This window comes from Symphodus melops, assembly GCF_947650265.1.
Source record: "Symphodus melops genome assembly, chromosome: 21".
NCBI classification, from domain to species: domain Eukaryota; kingdom Metazoa; phylum Chordata; class Actinopteri; order Labriformes; family Labridae; genus Symphodus; species Symphodus melops.
This window is the reverse complement of record NC_136711.1, coordinates 18,745,458-18,762,991: the sequence shown is the minus strand read 5'-3', so window position 1 is coordinate 18,762,991 and position 17,534 is coordinate 18,745,458. Positions and strand designations below refer to the sequence as shown.

Sequence of the window (17,534 nt, the reverse complement as noted above, 5' to 3'; positions counted from 1 at the left end):
TGTACTCGGGGAAGGACGGGACTGTGATTTAAGACAGTGATGTACATCAGTGGAAACATGCTGGATTAAAAGATTCAAACATTACCACTCTGGAAATAAATGTTGACAGACGCCATAAATCACTAAATTAAGATGAGTATCTTCCTCCTGCTGGCACTTTTTGTTAAAGACTTTTTTTGTTGTTAGAAATAGATTGGTGCACAGAGTCAGGAACCAGGTAGAGAATGACATGAGAGAAAGAAGCCAGAGGTCGGATTCAAACTCGGGTCGCACGCAATTTAGGACTAACCCTCTGTACATGGGTCATGTGACACTAGCCACGAGATACAAGTTCAAATCAAAGGGCACTGATTAATTGCCTTATAATTTTAAAATTGACACTTTTTTCCACCTTAACTCTTAAAACTTCAGGAGAGGCCAGGTCAACTCTACATGTACCTGAGTCTGCATGTACAGGGTTTGTTCTATGACCATCAAAACCATTCATCAGGACACATTTAAAAGTGTCTTCATACCTGTTTGTTTTTGGGTTTTTTTGAAGTTGCAGACAAGTTATCAAAACATAAATTACTTAACGCAGACTTTAGCTGTTAAGGAAAATAAAGAAGAAATACCTTTACTGTCGTTTAAAATGTTTTAAAAAGGTCCCAAAAAAAGTATATTTCATCTTTTTAAACCAACACAATAGAATATAATATTCTTCTATAGATGCATCCTGCTATGCAATTTACACTATTTCCCTAAATAATATATAATACTTAGTTACTAAGGCAAGATTAATGTATTGAGGTTTCCTTTCACTTTTCCCCTGTCGCTAACTGCATACGTCACGTACGTGATGACATCACACACCCGGAGATCCCGCCCCCATCATCGGGCACGTCTCTCCGTCTTTCTCGTTTCTGCAGTTTGTTCTGTCAGCGGGGAAGCTTTTCTCTGAGTTTCACTTAAAACTGGAGTTAAAAACCACTCAAAGATGACCGCTCGGGTGAGTTAAACGAAGACACAAGGTCGAAGTGCACTACATACGTAAAATAACGTGAACTTAAAGGACTATTTTCTGTGTTTTTTAACACGTAAAGTGAGCCAACACAGCAGCTGGCCTGTGTGGCAGAATGAGATGTCATTCAAAACTTCGTAATCAACCCGGAAGTGGAAGAGCGAATCTCATGACCACTCAGACTTGTTGTGGATGTTAATTAGCTTCATGCATGTTACAGCTTTGGGTATTTTTATTTGTCGAAAGTGTTTCAAACTTTTAAAAGGAAATGCAGCTGTGAATGTAGCTCCGACTTTTAAAGGGTTAAATCTGTGATGGCTGCTCAGAGGAAATAAAGGAAGTGAAGCAGAAATAAATGGAGCTTAAAAGAAGAACTACAGATGAACTGATGATCAATGTTGTTTAGTTACATCAGTGGAGCTGCAGTGTAAACAAAGGGCCTGTGTGTGTGTGTGTGTGTGTGTGTGTGTGTGTGTGTGTGTGTGTGTGTGTAATAAAAAGAAATGTTAAGGGGATGAAGTTGATTTAAAAAAAAATTAGGGATTTTGAACGCCTTTAAAAGTGTAAATGTCGGAAACAACTTTTTGGATGTTGAGGACAAAATATAAAGAAACAAAATCAAAATGTCGACACGTGCAAAGTAATTTTGCAAATGTGGGGGGAAAAAAATATTGAAAAGAAAGTGAAAATGTCAGAGATCTATCAATCTACCTATCCATCCATCCGATGCATTAGCCACTAGGCTACTGTTGCCACGACAACACAAACGTTTGCCTCCAAAATGAACAGAAAAGTAGAATTAAGCTCTCGTCGACACAAACGATTTCAGTTTTATTCTTTTTAGCTAGCTGCTTTCAAATGAACAGGTGACAGGCTGGACAAAACGTCTCATATGATTCGATTATTCAATGAGCTGTTTTCCTCTCTGAATATTGTAAAAGGATCATCGGTCATATAGTCTTTAAGTCACTGTGAACTCTCCGTACCTCATTAAACACTGTGAGCTGATTACGTGGAAACAATGTGAGGAATGCTCTTTACACAATCTGTGGTACTGCGCACAAAGATTTACTGTGCCGATGGTCGATCATTTCTCACATCTTCAGGTCAAGGATATCCCAAAGATATTAGTGTTTATTGCTGATCATGTTCAAACTAGGATTTTAATGCAAACTTAGAGCGTCAGCGGTCACGTCATTGAGAAAGTGTCCTGGAGTGACTTCCTTCCTGGAGTCATCGTTTCATGTTTTTTTCTCTTCTGTGTCCCGTCAGGTTATGCAAGCGGCGAAATGCCCAACAGACGAGCTGTCGCTGACCAACTGCGCCGTCGTCAACGAGAAGGAGCCGCAGCTTGAGCAGTGAGTGGGATTTCCTTCTTGACACGCGTGACCCGGCGTCGTGCTGCGGTCGCGGTGTGGAGGTGTGGGATGAGGGGCCGATGTGCGTCGACCTGCTGCGTGGGATTCACTTCTCTCAGCATGCATCCATCACTGACTTACTTTTAGCTGCTCCAGTAAAAAGAGGAAGAACGCTTACATGTGGTTTTGTATGGAAGCCCTAATGAGTCGACATGTGTTCATACATTACAGATATTTAAGGGGCAGCACAAACGGAAAACCTGGAATAAAATGTATCGATACAGTCAGCTTCAAAGGCAGAGTGTGTGTGAATGTGCATACCTTGATTTACATCATATCCTGGGAGGGTCCTTTCACGGGGTCTTTCAGGGGCCCGCTCATCTCTGAGGCCGTTACCTTTATTTCCTCACAGTAACTGTAACGCGTCATGGATCAAAAACTGCAGCCTCTGCATGCAGCCTGTGCTACGAGCTAATTTGACCTGCTACACATGTTGCACATCAAACCCTCCTTTGGTATCTGTGTGTCTTCACTTCTTGTTGGTGACCTAAAATCCTTTCCTGTGTCCTCATGCAGACATGTAACGGTGCGTAACGCAGGCCACAGGTACGTGTTCACCTTGAAGACACACCCCAGTGTCAACTCCGGCACCATCGCCTTCAGCCTGCCGCAGGTACGTTTCTTCTTCTCCTCCCCTCTGACGTGTTCTCAGCGATTCATGATAACAGCTGCTTGTTGTTGCTGTTGAGCTGTGACTGAAGCTCGTGTTTTTATGCAGGTTACTTTTATTCCAAAAACGATAACTGGATGTTTGTTTTTTTACAAAGCAGCACATTGGTGCCTCGTGTTAACCCGTGCGCTTGTCTTTGGCTTCTCTGCATGGACCTCATTGTCTCAATCTTTCTGTCACTGCTTTTTTTCCCCCTCTCTCTCTCTCTCTCTCTCTCTCTTACCTTGCCTGTCTGCCTGCTCTTCCTTCATCTATACACTTGGCAGCCTCAAATGGCACACAGGTACAACTGAAACCCTCCTTTAGTGTTGTCTTGTAGCCAACAGATAAACACGCGCGTGTGTGTGTTTATCAGAAATAGTCCACTGAGCGTGTGAGATGATTTGAGCTGTGCATGTCAGAAGGAGAAGTGTGAGATAAGGTCGTGCTGCTGAGGGTCGTGGTTGCATTGACGTCTCCTTCATGTAGAGTGTTGTAGCTGTAAATGTTTTCACCTTTTACTGATGGTTTACTTCACCAGTGGATTAAAAAATGTGTTTTTTCCTTCGCAGAGAAAGTGGGCTGGACTATCGATCGGACAAGATGTAGAAGGTAAACTTATTTTAGTACTTTTTTATACCCACCTCATGGATGAATACCCCCCCACCACCCCCCAAAAAAAAAAAATTAACTGATCCCATCACATATAGTCTCACTGCCATCATTGCTGTTGCATAGCATCCTAAAATGTGTGCCAAAAAGAGCTGCTGACGGATCATCTCTACTTTTTTTGTTGGTGCTCCCTCTAGAGGAATCCTCCAGTAACGCACGTTGAATGCAGTTTGTAAACATGCACACTAATGCAGGTTGTCTACCCGGAGGCGTGGCCTGAAGCTGTACCTGATGTGTACCTGCAGAGTCCTCCGGCGGCTCCCAGCCTTTTATGGTGCTGGCGTCTATAAAGTCGACTATTGATGAGGAGTGCTTGACAGCCCGTCTCTCTTTTTTCCCCTGAATCTCTTTGAGTCGCAGACACCTGCAGCTGAAACATTTCAGCCGTGAGCAAAAAAAATAAAAATCTCACCTTCACCTTTTAGAGGATGCAGTCGGCTTACCTGTGACTGACATTCAAGGTGTTCAGGACTCAGCCATCATGCAGGTGGCATGCTGGGTGGAGGGGACTTGATGTCCCCCTTGCTCATTGAGAGACAGAGACTGGAGAAAAAGAAAAGGCCTGCTCTTTGATGAAATACCTCGCCCTTCTCTCCCAGGCCGAGTGATGCCCAAAATGATGAGCGCTGTAACGATTCTGAGCTTCGTATGTGGAGAGAAAAGGAAAATATAATCCACCGTGTGACGGAGTGAATAGGCCTCTCGATTGCTTTGGTCTTTCTTCACGTCCTGTTTAAATGTTTTCCATCTTTTCTTCCCTGAACAACGTGTTTCTCTTCCTTTTTAGTCACGAACTACAAGTTTGACAAGTCCAAACAGCTGATCGGCTCCATGACGGTAGAGATTGACTTCCTGCAGAAGAAAAGCGTGGACAGTAACCCGTACAACTCCGACAACATGGCCAGTGAGTTCCTCCAGCACTTCAACAACCAGGCCTTCAGTGTCGGACAGCAGGTGAGTTTGGATGGTCACTAACGAGCACTGAACACACTCAGAGTGTTTCAAACAATACCTGATTCACAGTTTAAAGAAGTTATGGGGTTTTTTTAAAGAGGTATTTGGTTTAAAGGTCACATGATCTCCTCTTCTTCAGGTGAAATAAGAGTCAGAGCTCCTCTTCAACATGTGTGTGAAGTGTGTTGTTGTAAATCCACTCTGATCCTGTATTTGATCATGTCTATAAACCCCTCTATTTCAGCCCTGCTCAGAACAGGCTGTTTCTGTGTCTGTAGCTTTAAATATGTAAATGAGCTGTGTCTGACCACGAGAAACATGCTGGTCTATTTTACATAACATTCGACCTTTATGTGTCCAAATTGAGCACAATAATGTTTTATGGCTCGTCTACGGGAGGCCAAGACACAACATGGGAAAAAAAAGCCCAAATTCCTCAAGTCCCAAGCAGCCACGGAAACTTTTTTAAAGGTTTATTTTTGGGGGGGGTTTTTTACGCCTCCATCTTGGAGACCGGACATAACAGTGGACAGAGGCAGGAATCAGAGAGAGAGAGAGAGAGAGAGAGATGGAAAAAGGCGGAGGACCACAACCTTTGCACATGAGGGCGCGCACGCTAACCAGCAGGCCACAGGCGCCCCCACTGAGACTATTTTTAAACATTTAACCACACTGAAGATTTATTTACAACACGTTAACATGTGAATGACTCAGGAATGAACAGAAAGGTGAATCAGGGCTAACATAACAAAAAAAAACAAAAAAAAAAGAAGCGTTTCTGAGAGGTAACCAAGAGGACAAAGTCGTCCCGCTGCACTTTTCTGCTCAAACACTTTTTTAAGTGTCTGTCTCTAAACGCTCTCCTTCGTCCTCTTTCCCAGCTCGGGTTCAGCTTCAATGACAAACTGTTCAGTTTGCTGATCAAAGATATCGAGGGGATGGACCCAGGCGTCCTCAAGTCAACAAGCCACTCCGTAAAGAAACAGAAGGTAACTGGAGAACAACCGACAGGATGTTTCTTCATGTGAGCAGCCGTGTTAACTGTGTTTTTTTTTTTTTTTTTTCTGCTCAGCTTGACATCGGGCTGTTGCTGCCCAACAGTCATGTGATCTTTGAGAAGTCAGAAACCTCGTCCATCACTCTGATCGGTGAGTGTCAACGATAAACGCTCTATTAGTACACTGTGAGGCAGCAGTAGCTCAGACTGAAGGGACTTGAGGATCGTTGGTGTTAGTCCTGGACGCGGGTCTGAAGGCAGCCCGAGTCCTTTCTGAGCAGCTCCACTCGGACATCTGTCCGTCCACCGGTCCTGTTTGTGCATGTGTGTGTGTTCCAGCCTGCAGGGGGAAATGGGGGTCTTCTTAGAAAAGGATAGGAAAGTGTTTTCTTTTACGTCCCCTGCCTGCAGGACAATTCTTGATAACACCACCAGGGGGCACACTTCACACATGTTCCTCAGCTTGTTTTCACTTTCCAGCATTGTGGTGTCACATCTACAGCCAGTCCAAAGGTCGTCAAACTGGCCCCCCTCAAGGTTTAACTGTAGAATATTCTGGTTGTATATAAATATTCAAATCAGCGAGAAATGAAAGTAAACTAAATGCACCAGGTGACTCTCCACATGTCTCCGCTTGATGAAAGACCTCGGCTGCTTGTGTAAGAGTTGATCCGGACGAATCAATAAATAAATAAAGAATTGAACACATTCACATGTCTGACCCTCCAGGGAAGTCCAAGACCCGAGAGTCCCGTCAGTCCATCATCAGCCCGGACTGGAACTTTGAGCGGATGGGTATCGGCGGCCTCGACAACGAGTTTTCAAACATCTTCCGCAGAGCCTTCGCCTCCAGAGTCTTCCCTCCGGACCTCGTAGAACAGATGGGTGAGTTTTCTCTTTTTCTCCTCCTCCGCCTGCCATCACTTATTCATTTGTTTGTTCCTCTTTATTTTTTCACACGTTGTACTTTTTTCTTTTTCTTTCTTTTTTTTTTTTTTTTACACAATGTACTTTTTTTTTCTTTTATCTTTTTTTTTTTTTGGAGAACTTTTTTTGTTTGTTTTTCGAGGCACATATTTCCATTCAGGGACTTCTGAACAGGGGCTCTGCGATGATGCAGTCGAGGAGGTTCCTGGTTCAAATCCCCGTCAGACGGGACATCTGTGTGGAGTTTTTGCTAGTTTGCGTCCTCCTGTGTGGTCTGATCCAGAACCTTGAAGAAGATGCCGTGATCCGTCTGTAGACGGCAGCAGTCAGATTATTTCTATGAGTCACTTTACGCAGGACAACAGCTTGTTTTAATGAAAGCCATCAGGTAACTTTCTTTGTGACTCACACACAGACCCCCCCCCTCCCCCTTCCTCTTTCCTCCCACGCAGTCACATCTGTGCTAATCCTCGCTCCCAGGTCTACAGGTCCTGCAGTAAAGACCTCTAAGCCTGGCAAACACAGCACACATTGACACCCACAGATACCCACAGCGCTCGGGGCCCGTGGCAGCGTCCAGCAGCGTGTGAGCTGACCTTTCAGCCGGCTGCTCGTGTGCAGGAGTCGGCCTTTGGCTGTGGCCAGCTGGCTGCTGTAATGAGATGGCGTGCCCTGATAGAGCGAGCAGCTAAAAGGTGAAGCTGTAATTGGCCGGCGCAGGGAGAGCGGTGAGAGCAGGTGCTGACGGAGAGGAGCTGTCGGAGTCAAAGTTTTCAAAGTTTCACCTTGTCTCCCCTTTGCTCCCCCGACAGAGAGAAGCGTCAGTGCTTTTCTCCCCCAAACACAACAGAACCCCCCCCCCACCCCCACCCCCCCCCCACCTGTCATCCTGGCTGCTTCTCCTTCAGCGGGCCCAAATGGCAGCTCTGATGGTTATCTCGGGGCCTCTCAATTAGTCTGGGCTAAATGTCATTAGGCAGGTGCAAAAGGCCGTTAAAGAGACGCACGCTGCTGTGAGCTGATCTTCACAGAGGAGGAGAAATCAACGGTGGCGTTTAGAAAAAAAAAAAAAAAAAAAAGTCCAGAAGTGATGAGCAGGAAAGCTGTGTATGGACTCCTGACTCTACTGATACTGAAGTCTGAGCCACTTACTGATACAATCCTCAAACATGTGCAATCACACTATAATCAATAAGTCACTGGTTTAAAATACTTTCCATGACATGAAAAAAAGGAGCCGACCGCCTCTGTACACGGGGCGTGTGAACCCACCACTAAGCCACCATTGATGTAGCGTGGTGAGGCGTTCTCCAAAAACGACGACACACACTCTTTTTGTTCGCTTCCTTTTTGAAATTAAAAACATGTGATGCCTCGACCGGAGGAAATGTCCCCCAGAACTGTGCTCCTGAACGATGTGCATTTTGACCAAATTTACCGGAGTAAATGTGCATCCGTCTTGTAACCTCTGCAAACAATTCAATTATTAATCTGATTATTAATCTGCTAATCTGATTAGCAGAAAGATGCTCTTTAAGACGACTTTAGACTTTGTCATTCTCTTGTAAAAGTTTGTTTTTGGTCGACTTGTCTCTATCAGAGGAGAAACAGTCTGCTCTTAGTTTCATTGTAAATTCCTCTCTCTCTCTCTCTGGCCGTGTGTGTGTGTGTGTGTGTGTGTGTGTGTGTGTGTGTCTCCAGGCTGTAAGCATGTGAAGGGAATCCTGCTGTACGGACCCCCGGGCTGCGGTAAAACCCTGATGGCTCGACAGATTGGCAAGATGCTCAAGGCCCGCGAGCCCAAGATCGTCAACGGCCCCGAGATCCTCAACAAGTACGTGGGAGAGTCTGAGGCCAACATCAGGAAGCTGTTTGCAGACGCAGAGGACGAGCAGAAGAGGGTGAGGCGAAGGGACACGTGACGGTTTACACGCTTCGACTCCTTCAAAATCACATTTACACTTCAGCGTGAATCAGAGCTGCCATAAAAACTCATCTGACTGATGACACATGAAACACTGAACCTCTGTTCTCATGTGTCAGTGGTCCCTCATTATGAGCCCTGAAACACAGATTTTGATCTATGAAAACATAACGAAAAAGTCATTTCTGCAGGAGCAGAGAGATCTGCCCTTTCGAGAGACTCAGCTGTAATAACTTTAAGTTCTGCAGCGACAGCTAGTTTGTGTTGTGAGACACCAGCGTGGAGGCTCACTCTTCACCAGCTAATGAGGGGCTGGGCTGTCTTTGACCTCCCAATAGACCTCTCTGAACACACACACACACACACACACACACACACACACACACACGATCAGAGAGCAGTGTGTCACCAGGACAGCTCCACACCTGCTTTAAATGCTACGGCTCAGACTGACAGGTCTGTAGATGGAGGGATAACCCCCCACCCTGCTGCCCCCCCCCCTGTCCCTCACCTGAGGCTCCGCTCAGACTCTCAGGTCAGGATGGGGGGGGGGGGGGGAAAGTCAAAGATGGAGCCTTTATGGTCTTATTCAAAGATACTTTAAGATTCAGTTATTTGAGGTAGAATCCGCTCGGGCTAATTACGTTACAGGAAATGATTGCATGGAAAAGTCCTTTAATGTGATGCCCGTGTAAGTTTGGGAAATACTGCACTACATAATTATATTCTGTGTGCTTCAGAAAAAGGTGCAAAAATTCATGCAAATGCAAATGTTGTATTTTTTTTATTTTTTATTTTTATTTGAATTTCCATCCACCATCAGATTTCACATTTTGAAGTGTTGGTCTGTGCTCGTTTGTTCTCCTCTCTGATCAGCTCGGAGCGAACAGCGGCCTCCACATCATCATATTTGACGAGATCGACGCCATCTGTAAACAGCGCGGCAGCATGGCGGGCAGCACGGGAGTCCACGACACCGTGGTCAACCAGCTGTTGTCCAAGATCGACGGGGTGGAGCAGCTCAACAACATCCTGGTCATCGGTAACCATCACACACACACACACACACACACACACACACACACACTTTCTCCTTCTGTTTCCATGGAGACACAAGGTAACACTGCACGCTCTCTCCTCCCCCCCTCAGGTATGACCAACAGGCCCGACCTGATTGATGAGGCCTTGTTGAGACCGGGGAGACTGGAGGTGAAGATGGAGATAGGTAAGAAGGGAAAGAGGCACCGATAAGGATTCACACGAGTCATCGACAGACGGTTAAAAAGGTCGACACAGCGGCGCTTTGCAGACGTTGCTGAGCGCGTTTCCTGAGGCGGCGTGTTCTCTGTCGCCCCCTGCAGGCTTACCGGACGAGAAGGGAAGAGTTCAGATCCTCAACATCCACACGGCCAAGATGCGTCAGTTTGACCTGCTCGCGTCTGACGTGGACGTGGCCGAGCTCGCCGTGGAGACCAAGAACTACAGCGGTGCCGAGCTGGAGGGCCTGGTCAGAGCGGCACAGTCCACCGCCATGAACAGGCACATCAAGGTCAGAGTCCTCGGAGGACGTTCGATGTTCACCGAACGCCTGCTGGGTCGATTTGAGTTCACTGTTTCTGAGCGGAGAGGAGGAGGACGTCCATCAGATCGACTTTAACCAGTTTACACTTTGAACAACTCAGTCCATAACGTGTGTGTGTGTGTGTGTGTTCTCACTTAACTGTTTTAACAGGTTCATTGGCTCAGATCTACACATTTCATCTGGGCACACAGACATTTACACACACACACACACACACACACACACACACACACAGAAAGCAGTGATATTGGAGGGTGATGATTAATGACAGACAAGGGCCTTTCACATGTCTGATGGCTGTGACGTTCTTCCTCTCTGAAGAACTGAGCTCCTCCTCCTCCTCCTGCTCCTCCTACTCCTCTGACCTTTCTGCTCTGAGGGAGCACTGTGTCTCCTGACATCATTGTGGAATCTGAATGTCTAATAGTTCATGTTATAGATTCATTAGCAGGAGGTCTAAATCAGAGCAGCTCATAATCTGCATTCAGTGTGAATCATGTCTCTGTGTGTGTGTGTGTGTGTGTGTGTGTGTGTGTTGCAGGCCAGCAGCACAGTGGAGGTAAACATCGAGACGGCAGAGAAGCTCCTGGTCAACAGACTGGACTTCATGGCCTCGCTGAACAACGACATCAAACCTGTGAGTTTCTCTCCTGCTGAGTCACTCTGAGCTGTGTTAATAACACAACATGTCTCCACACTTCCCAACTCATCGACCACGTACAAAAAGCACGAGTCAGACACCGCTTAAAAGAAACCAAAACAAAAGTCAACAAATAAGAAAAACAAACAAACAAACAAGTTAACGTGCATTCATATTCAAAACACCCACGACAGGTGGCTTAGTGGTTAGTGGGCGTGTCCCATGTACAGATGTCATGGTCCTGCATCTCTCTCTCTACAATTAAAGGCAGAAAATCCTTCACAGCCTGCTGCACAAATTCAACATTTAAAATTTTGAAACGTTCAGATCTTGTCTGATTCGTGCATTTGAGACCTTTTTTTGAGGGTCTTTTGAGGGTTTTTAAAGGGGAGTTGGGTGCAGTTGATCCCTGTAATGTATCGAAGGTATCCTGACAATGTGAGATGCAAAAGAGCGGGACACCTCTCACACTTTCATTTCACCTGTCACAACCTGACTGATCCTCTCTCTCTCTCTCTCTCTCTCTGTGTCTGTGCAGGCGTTTGGTACCAACCAGGAGGACTACGCCAGCTACATCATGAACGGGATCATCCGATGGGGCGACTCGGTGTCGGAGGTTCTGGAGGACGGGGAGCTGCTGGTGCAGCAGACGAAGAACAGCGAGCGCACGCCGCTCGTCTCTGTGCTGCTGGAGGGTGAAACAAACTACACACTTCACATCCTGTAAGTCAACCACAGAGTCAGTCCTTTATCGTTAATACGATCTGCCCCCCCTCTCCCATTAGGCCCACCTAACAGCGGGAAAACCGCTCTGGCTGCTAAGATTTCCGAAGACTCCAAGTTTCCCTTCATCAAGATCTGCTCCCCCGACAAGATGATCGGACACTCCGAGATCGCCAAGTGCCAAGCTATTAAAAAGGTAACGACAAACGACGTGGACATGTGGAGGTCTCCGAGGGGTCAGGATGTGATCGCCCAGTTTTCATGCTCAAAAAAAGGGCAGATTCATGTGGCGGTTTAAAACTTTATTTAGTTTGTTACCTGCAGACATTTCTTCATTAAACATCATTTATAGAAAAGCTGAACAAACTGGTGGTTGTTCTGAATCTGGTCCTGATCCTGCACTTTTATTCCCTGTGATAGATATTTGAAGACGCCTACAAGTCCCAGCTGAGCTGCGTGGTTGTAGATGACATTGAACGTCTGTTGGGTAAGTCGCTTTTTAAGAATTCAAATGACTCCCGATGAAGTGAGGGAACGAGAGACTCAAACACGGAGGAGCTCCCGTTGAAGGCTTTTTATTCGCTCGGTTATTATCGTGGATCTATCGTTTGGATCCTGTGGAAATAAACTCCTCTCTGCCTTTCAGATTACGTCCCGATCGGCCCTCGCTTCTCCAACCTGGTGTTGCAAGCTTTACTGGTGCTGCTGAAGAAACCTCCTCCGAAGGTAGAGAGCGCTTCGTCCTGGTGTTTGTGTGTCGCACGCTCGCTGTTGTTAGTCCTGATGTGGCAGAGAGAGGGCAGCAGATCTCGCCCGACGCCAGCTCATGCGTCTTGTGTGGAGTTGTTGGAGGTCTGCTGCTGGCATGTGTGAGCGGCTGTGTGTGAGTGTGTACGCTTATTAGCCAGTGTTTTGGTGCCGGCCTGTTGTGCTCGCAGTGAATGGTGGTGCTGGAGACCCATTTCTCATAGTCCCTTTGGTTTGTGAATGAGAGTATAAGGCCACTATATGGCTGCATGTGCATGAGAAGTGGCGCGGGGCCGGCTGCTGAATGCCTGGCTGCAGTGCTCCTCTGGGGTTGTAAAGCGCTGGGCCCAGCGGGGTGCCTGGGGCCGGGGGAGGCCAGGGGGACACGGAGGAGAATGGGCTCTGTGAGAGAGCCAGGACCTGGCAGCACCGCCGCCTGTGTGGCACCTCATCTGCATGCAGCATCACAACCCCCCACGCCATGGGGGGGCAGCCGGCAGCCATAATCCCCCTGTCTGCTCGCCACTCCTCTGCCTCTCCTCCTTCGTCTTCTCCTCCTGGTCCTCCTCCAACTTGTCGGCTTATCGGAGCTACTTTTCTTTAGCTCCTCTTCTTTCTTCTCCGCTCATGTTTGTGTCCTCCGCCGTTGTCCTCTGTTGTGCTTCAGCCTGTTGTCCGTTCTTCTCCTGTCTTCTGTTCGTCTCTCTCTCTCTCTCTCGCCCGTACACTCTCTCGGCCGTCATCTGGCCCAGGACAGAATCGCACAATCATGACGTGAAATGTGGCAAATCTTTCGTCAGTGGTCCGAATCCAAAGTGTGAGTGTCTGACACCTGCAGAGCCCAACATGTGAGACTGAAACAAAGCTGCATCATAATGTTGAAGAACTTTTCAATGCATTCAAATAGTAATAAAAAGATTTCATCATTTTCAAAGCGGTGTCACAGAGTATCGTAAATATCATTTTGACACCCTGGGGGTCAGAGAGCCGATTGGTCGCTCCATGAAGAGAAGCTGACCGACCTCGTGCTACTAGCTGCACATCGTCTCCCACTCTCCCCAGTCTCTCTCTCTCTCTCTCTCTCTCTCTCTCACGTGTTAAAGCGTGGGCCGTCAAACACTCGAGTCTCCTGTGATTGTCAGAAGTAAAGGAAAGCAATGAAAAGTCTTTTTGTGCCTCGCTCAGGGTCGCAAGCTGCTCATCATCGGCACCACGAGCCGCAGAGACGTCCTCCAGGAGATGGAGATGTTGGACGCTTTCAGCACCACCATCCACATCTCCAACATCACGAGGGGGGAGCAGCTGATCGAGGCGCTGGAGGTGCGAACGTCCTCTCTTCTTTCACGTGCATCACTTCTGTCGAAAGGAAACATTTTCCTCGATACGTTTCCACATCTAATCCCAGCTTTTCTTTTCTCTTCTCTTCCAAACAGCTGCTGGGCAGTTTTGAGGACGTGGAGCGGGCCAGCATCGCTCTCGCTGTGAAAGGACAGAGTCTGTGGGTCGGCATAAAGAAGCTGCTCATGCTGATTGAAATGGCCGTGCAGGTGAGCGAGCGAGAGAGAGAGAGATGCTTTGCACTCCAGCAGAACGGCTGCAGTGATGCTAATGCTAACCTCAGTTAGTGCAGATGAAAATCTCTCAATGACTTTTAGTAAAGACGTCAAAGGTTTCTCAGTTCTATCCGTGTCATCTGGTGCATGCACTTCTGTCCTCATCAGAGGGAAGCATCATTGCAGAATTCCTGCAAAAACAAAAGCATGTAATTGTGACGCCGATGAAAGGTCGTATCAGATTAAGCACACATCCCGTCACATTTTAAAGTCTGAAACACACATTTCAAACCGGCTGAACCTTCATGTTATTGTTTTTCTGATTTCTTGAACCCTCCTCTCCCTCGACATCTGGCCGGCACTCTCAGCCGTCAACAGAATCCGTCTCAGTCACAAAAAACTGTCATCCATCAGCTGGAGTGAAAAAAAAAAAAAGCTCTGCTGATGATTTGTCGAGCAGAAGGATCCAGTTCACAAAGCATCCTCCAAACCGTGGAGTCCTGATACATTCATGGTTATGAAACAGCCAAACTGCATTCACATGTTCTGAATCAGAGGGGAAGACGCTCGTGAGAACCGTCCTACACACTTCTTCATGGTTTCAGTGTACCTACTATTACAGTAAATCCAATTCACTTCAGTTGTTCTGCGGTTGAAAACACATACGTGTGAATTAAAGTCGTCCAACTGCGGGGAGAAAAAATGAAAACGTACATCCGCAGCTGAGAGCCGAGTCCTCGCCTCCTGAGTTACACCGCTTTGTTTGTTTGTTTGTTTGTTTGTGTGTAGAGAAGTACACATGAAGTTCACTTCCCCTTCACTGTGGAGGTTTTGTGGTTTGGAAACAAATTTGTGTTTTTGTGCTTTTTTTTTTTTTTTTTCCCGACGTGGTCTCCTCAGAAAATAGTGCAGATATCTCAAACACAAGTGTTTACACGCACACACCCTTTCAGGGTCTGTTAGCCTGTCGGGGCTCCAAAACAACCAATCAGACGGGGCGTGTAAAAAAAAAAAAAAAGTATATTTCTATTTATTATGTATGTGTATGAAAATACAATAAAACGTTTTAATGTAAGTACAATGATAACTTTTATGTATAGAGGACTTCTGAATGTCACGAACAAGCAGCTCGTAAAACCATGACCGTCACCGTGACGCATGCATCTGTAACCGACTCCTTCAAAATCCAATAATCAATGAATCACTGAAGTTTTTTCGTTCTTCTGATCGCAGTGATGACTCGGAAAAATAGACGATAAGCGACAGCCTGGACCGGTCTTGATTTTAACTGTCTCCACTTTATTTCTCTGCAAACGTCTGCAGCACAACCTTTCATATCTATAAAGAGGTCATTACTTTTATTGCACCTTTATGGTTTATTAATTATTGACCTCTGAAAAACGGGGAGCAGACTCGCAGTTGGAGCTGCAGAAATTGACCTCCGTGTGACAGTTGGCTGGTGTTGATTTCTCTCCTGACTGCACGTCTGTGGTATGTCGATGATGTGTGTGCTGCCTGTTTGTTGAGGCTGATGCCGTGTAATTGCTGTGGTATGCACAAATGCAGCCATGTTTTGCACCCCTCCCCTTTTCCGTCCATGAAGAAGTATGGACCTGTGTTTGCCGAGACATGCTGCAAACAGCCACACACACACACACACACACACACACACACACACACACAGAGTCAGCTTCAGTCATCTTTTTCCCCTCTCATTCCAGCGTCTTCTCTCTGGTAGCTACAGGCGATTCCAGACGTACTGTAAGTTATTGCATAGGTTGCCATTAATTTGACTTCCTCCCCTCCCCCCTGTCTTCTTGCAGCCGTGCACAAACTGCAGCCTGAACTCCAGGATCCAACACTTAGTGGTTCTGTTTCTTCAAGCAAGACAGTGTTTGTGACTGCCATGTTGTTAAATTGTTTGCATATGTCCATAAAGAAAAGACGTGTCTCCTTCCTCAGATGGACCCTGGCCACAGAGTCGGCAAGTTCCTGAGTCTACTGAAGGATGGAGGAGGGTAAGTAGCGTCTTCCTGTTTCCAACCCGACTCCTCCACGTAGAACGGGATCCTCTGTGATACTGAACACTCGCAGCACACTGTCACTTCGACCACTCTTCCCCTTACAGATGTAGCAGGCGGAGGGAAAACATTTGTACAGAAAGGCGCAGAAATGTTAACATCGCATCAAGTGAGATTAATAACGGACCTCCTGTCACTCTCTTGCAGACTGCGTTCTGATAAGTTTGCGGCAATCTAGACTCATTGGAGCCGCGTGGTGACAAAGAGGCATCCTTCAACGGTAAGACTGCAGGGCTGCATTGTCTCATGTTGTGCTCGTCGTATCCTCTGTGGCGTGAAAGGCATCTAATGTGTTAAAATCATGCGGGCCCGGTAATATGAATCATTAATAATATATACAGATGGACGTCTTTGCCTCGTCCGATTGTACACAAGTGAAGACAAAATATCCCTGTGACGAGTGCTGCCGTCTCGCGCAGAACACATGTACTCTCCCTGCCCTGCGATGATAATCCAGGGTGCTGAGCGGCGTTTGTCAACAGAGCTGTCAATCAGGGCGCTACACTCCTTGTGATAGCGTCAAATATCAACTTCTCAGAAGTCTTCTCAGAAGTCCTCATGATAAGAGCTAACTTTAAAGACGGAAACCGTGATTCAGAAAAAAAATAGTAGCCAAGGATTGGCTTTGTTTGTTTTTGTCCTGCTCCCGTTTTCACACCAGTAGCATGAAATGCAATTTAACATCAATCACTTTATCTGATCTGATCGGAGTCTTGTTGATGGTAATAAAATGTTAGTACGTAGTCCTTTCAGTCAAGATGGCGGCACCCTGCTGGCTCGTGATAGCAAACAACCCGGTCCTTGCTGCTGTTTTTGTCCTGCACTACGAGCTAATGCAAGAAAGATTTCGTTCTTATCCGCACTAAAGTTCAAGTTTGAATGACAATAAAAGTAAGTCTTTTTTTTTTTTTTTTTACAAAGTTATCCAGCCATCTTGCTAATCCTACTTTGTGAGACGCTCCCCACGAGGAGCAGCTGCGGCGGGTGATGCACAACAAAGGACTTGTACAACTTTTCAACTCGCAGCCCGTCTTGAGTTTTGTTTCTCGTCGCAGCCTCGGAGGCTTATGGTATAGTTGGCGCTAAAAATAGGTCGACCAGACAGGTGCTCTCCTGTGGCGGCACGTCTCCTCTGCCTGTCTCTTCTCACTTTTATTTGTCTCTCTTCACTTCACAGTTGCCGAGGAACGGAAGCCCCTTAAAGAGAAGACGAGGAGGAAGCAAGCGAGAGACAGTTTCCGTCTCTCTCTCTCTCTGCATCCTTTCCTCTCGTCCCTGAAGCTCGGAGCGCTTCTCTCTCCACTGCAGCTCTCTGCAGCCAGGCATCCTCCTCCTCCTCCTCCTCCTCCTCCTCCTCCTCCTCCTCCTCCTCTTCAGCACACATGTAAAATAAGAGAAATACGCCGTGTTTGTTTCAAGCTGTGTATATTTGCATTTTGGACGACTCTGTGATGCACTCCATCGGGATGTTAAATGTCAAAGAGTCTGTTGCGAGTGTATGAGCATGCACAAACACTAATCAGCACACTGTTACGATATTTGTATGCACGGATTTGTAATTGGATCATTCCAGGACGAGATCTCACTTTGTTCGTATAATGTCGTGTACTTGCTTGTGTCTTACCTTTTTATTTTATCAATAAATTAATTCTGTGATTACCAAGAAA

The 17,534-nt window shown here is 46.5% G+C and overlaps 1 protein-coding gene across 2 annotated transcripts; it reads left to right on the top strand.

The window, feature by feature from the left end:
* Nucleotides 1–855: 855 nt before the first annotated feature.
* Nucleotides 856–17,534, top strand: LOC306817153 (vesicle-fusing ATPase-like). Of its 2 annotated transcripts, XM_079333806.1 has the most exons (22): nt 857–988; nt 2,273–2,358; nt 2,935–3,031; nt 3,640–3,679; nt 4,527–4,693; nt 5,575–5,682; nt 5,766–5,841; nt 6,420–6,575; nt 8,319–8,518; nt 9,418–9,583; nt 9,692–9,766; nt 9,903–10,090; nt 10,665–10,760; nt 11,302–11,458; nt 11,549–11,682; nt 11,907–11,973; nt 12,133–12,212; nt 13,419–13,553; nt 13,667–13,780; nt 15,749–15,804; nt 16,015–16,087; nt 17,045–17,534. In XM_079333806.1, exons 1-21 carry the CDS (start codon nt 977–979, stop codon nt 16,043–16,045), a joined length of 2,241 nt encoding a protein of 746 aa, XP_079189932.1. In that variant the 5' UTR covers nt 857–976; the 3' UTR covers nt 16,046–16,087; nt 17,045–17,534. The 2 variants fall into 2 exon arrangements, with proteins under 2 accessions (XP_079189933.1, XP_079189932.1); XM_079333807.1 differs by lacking the exon at nt 16,015–16,087 and having other exon boundaries at nt 856–988.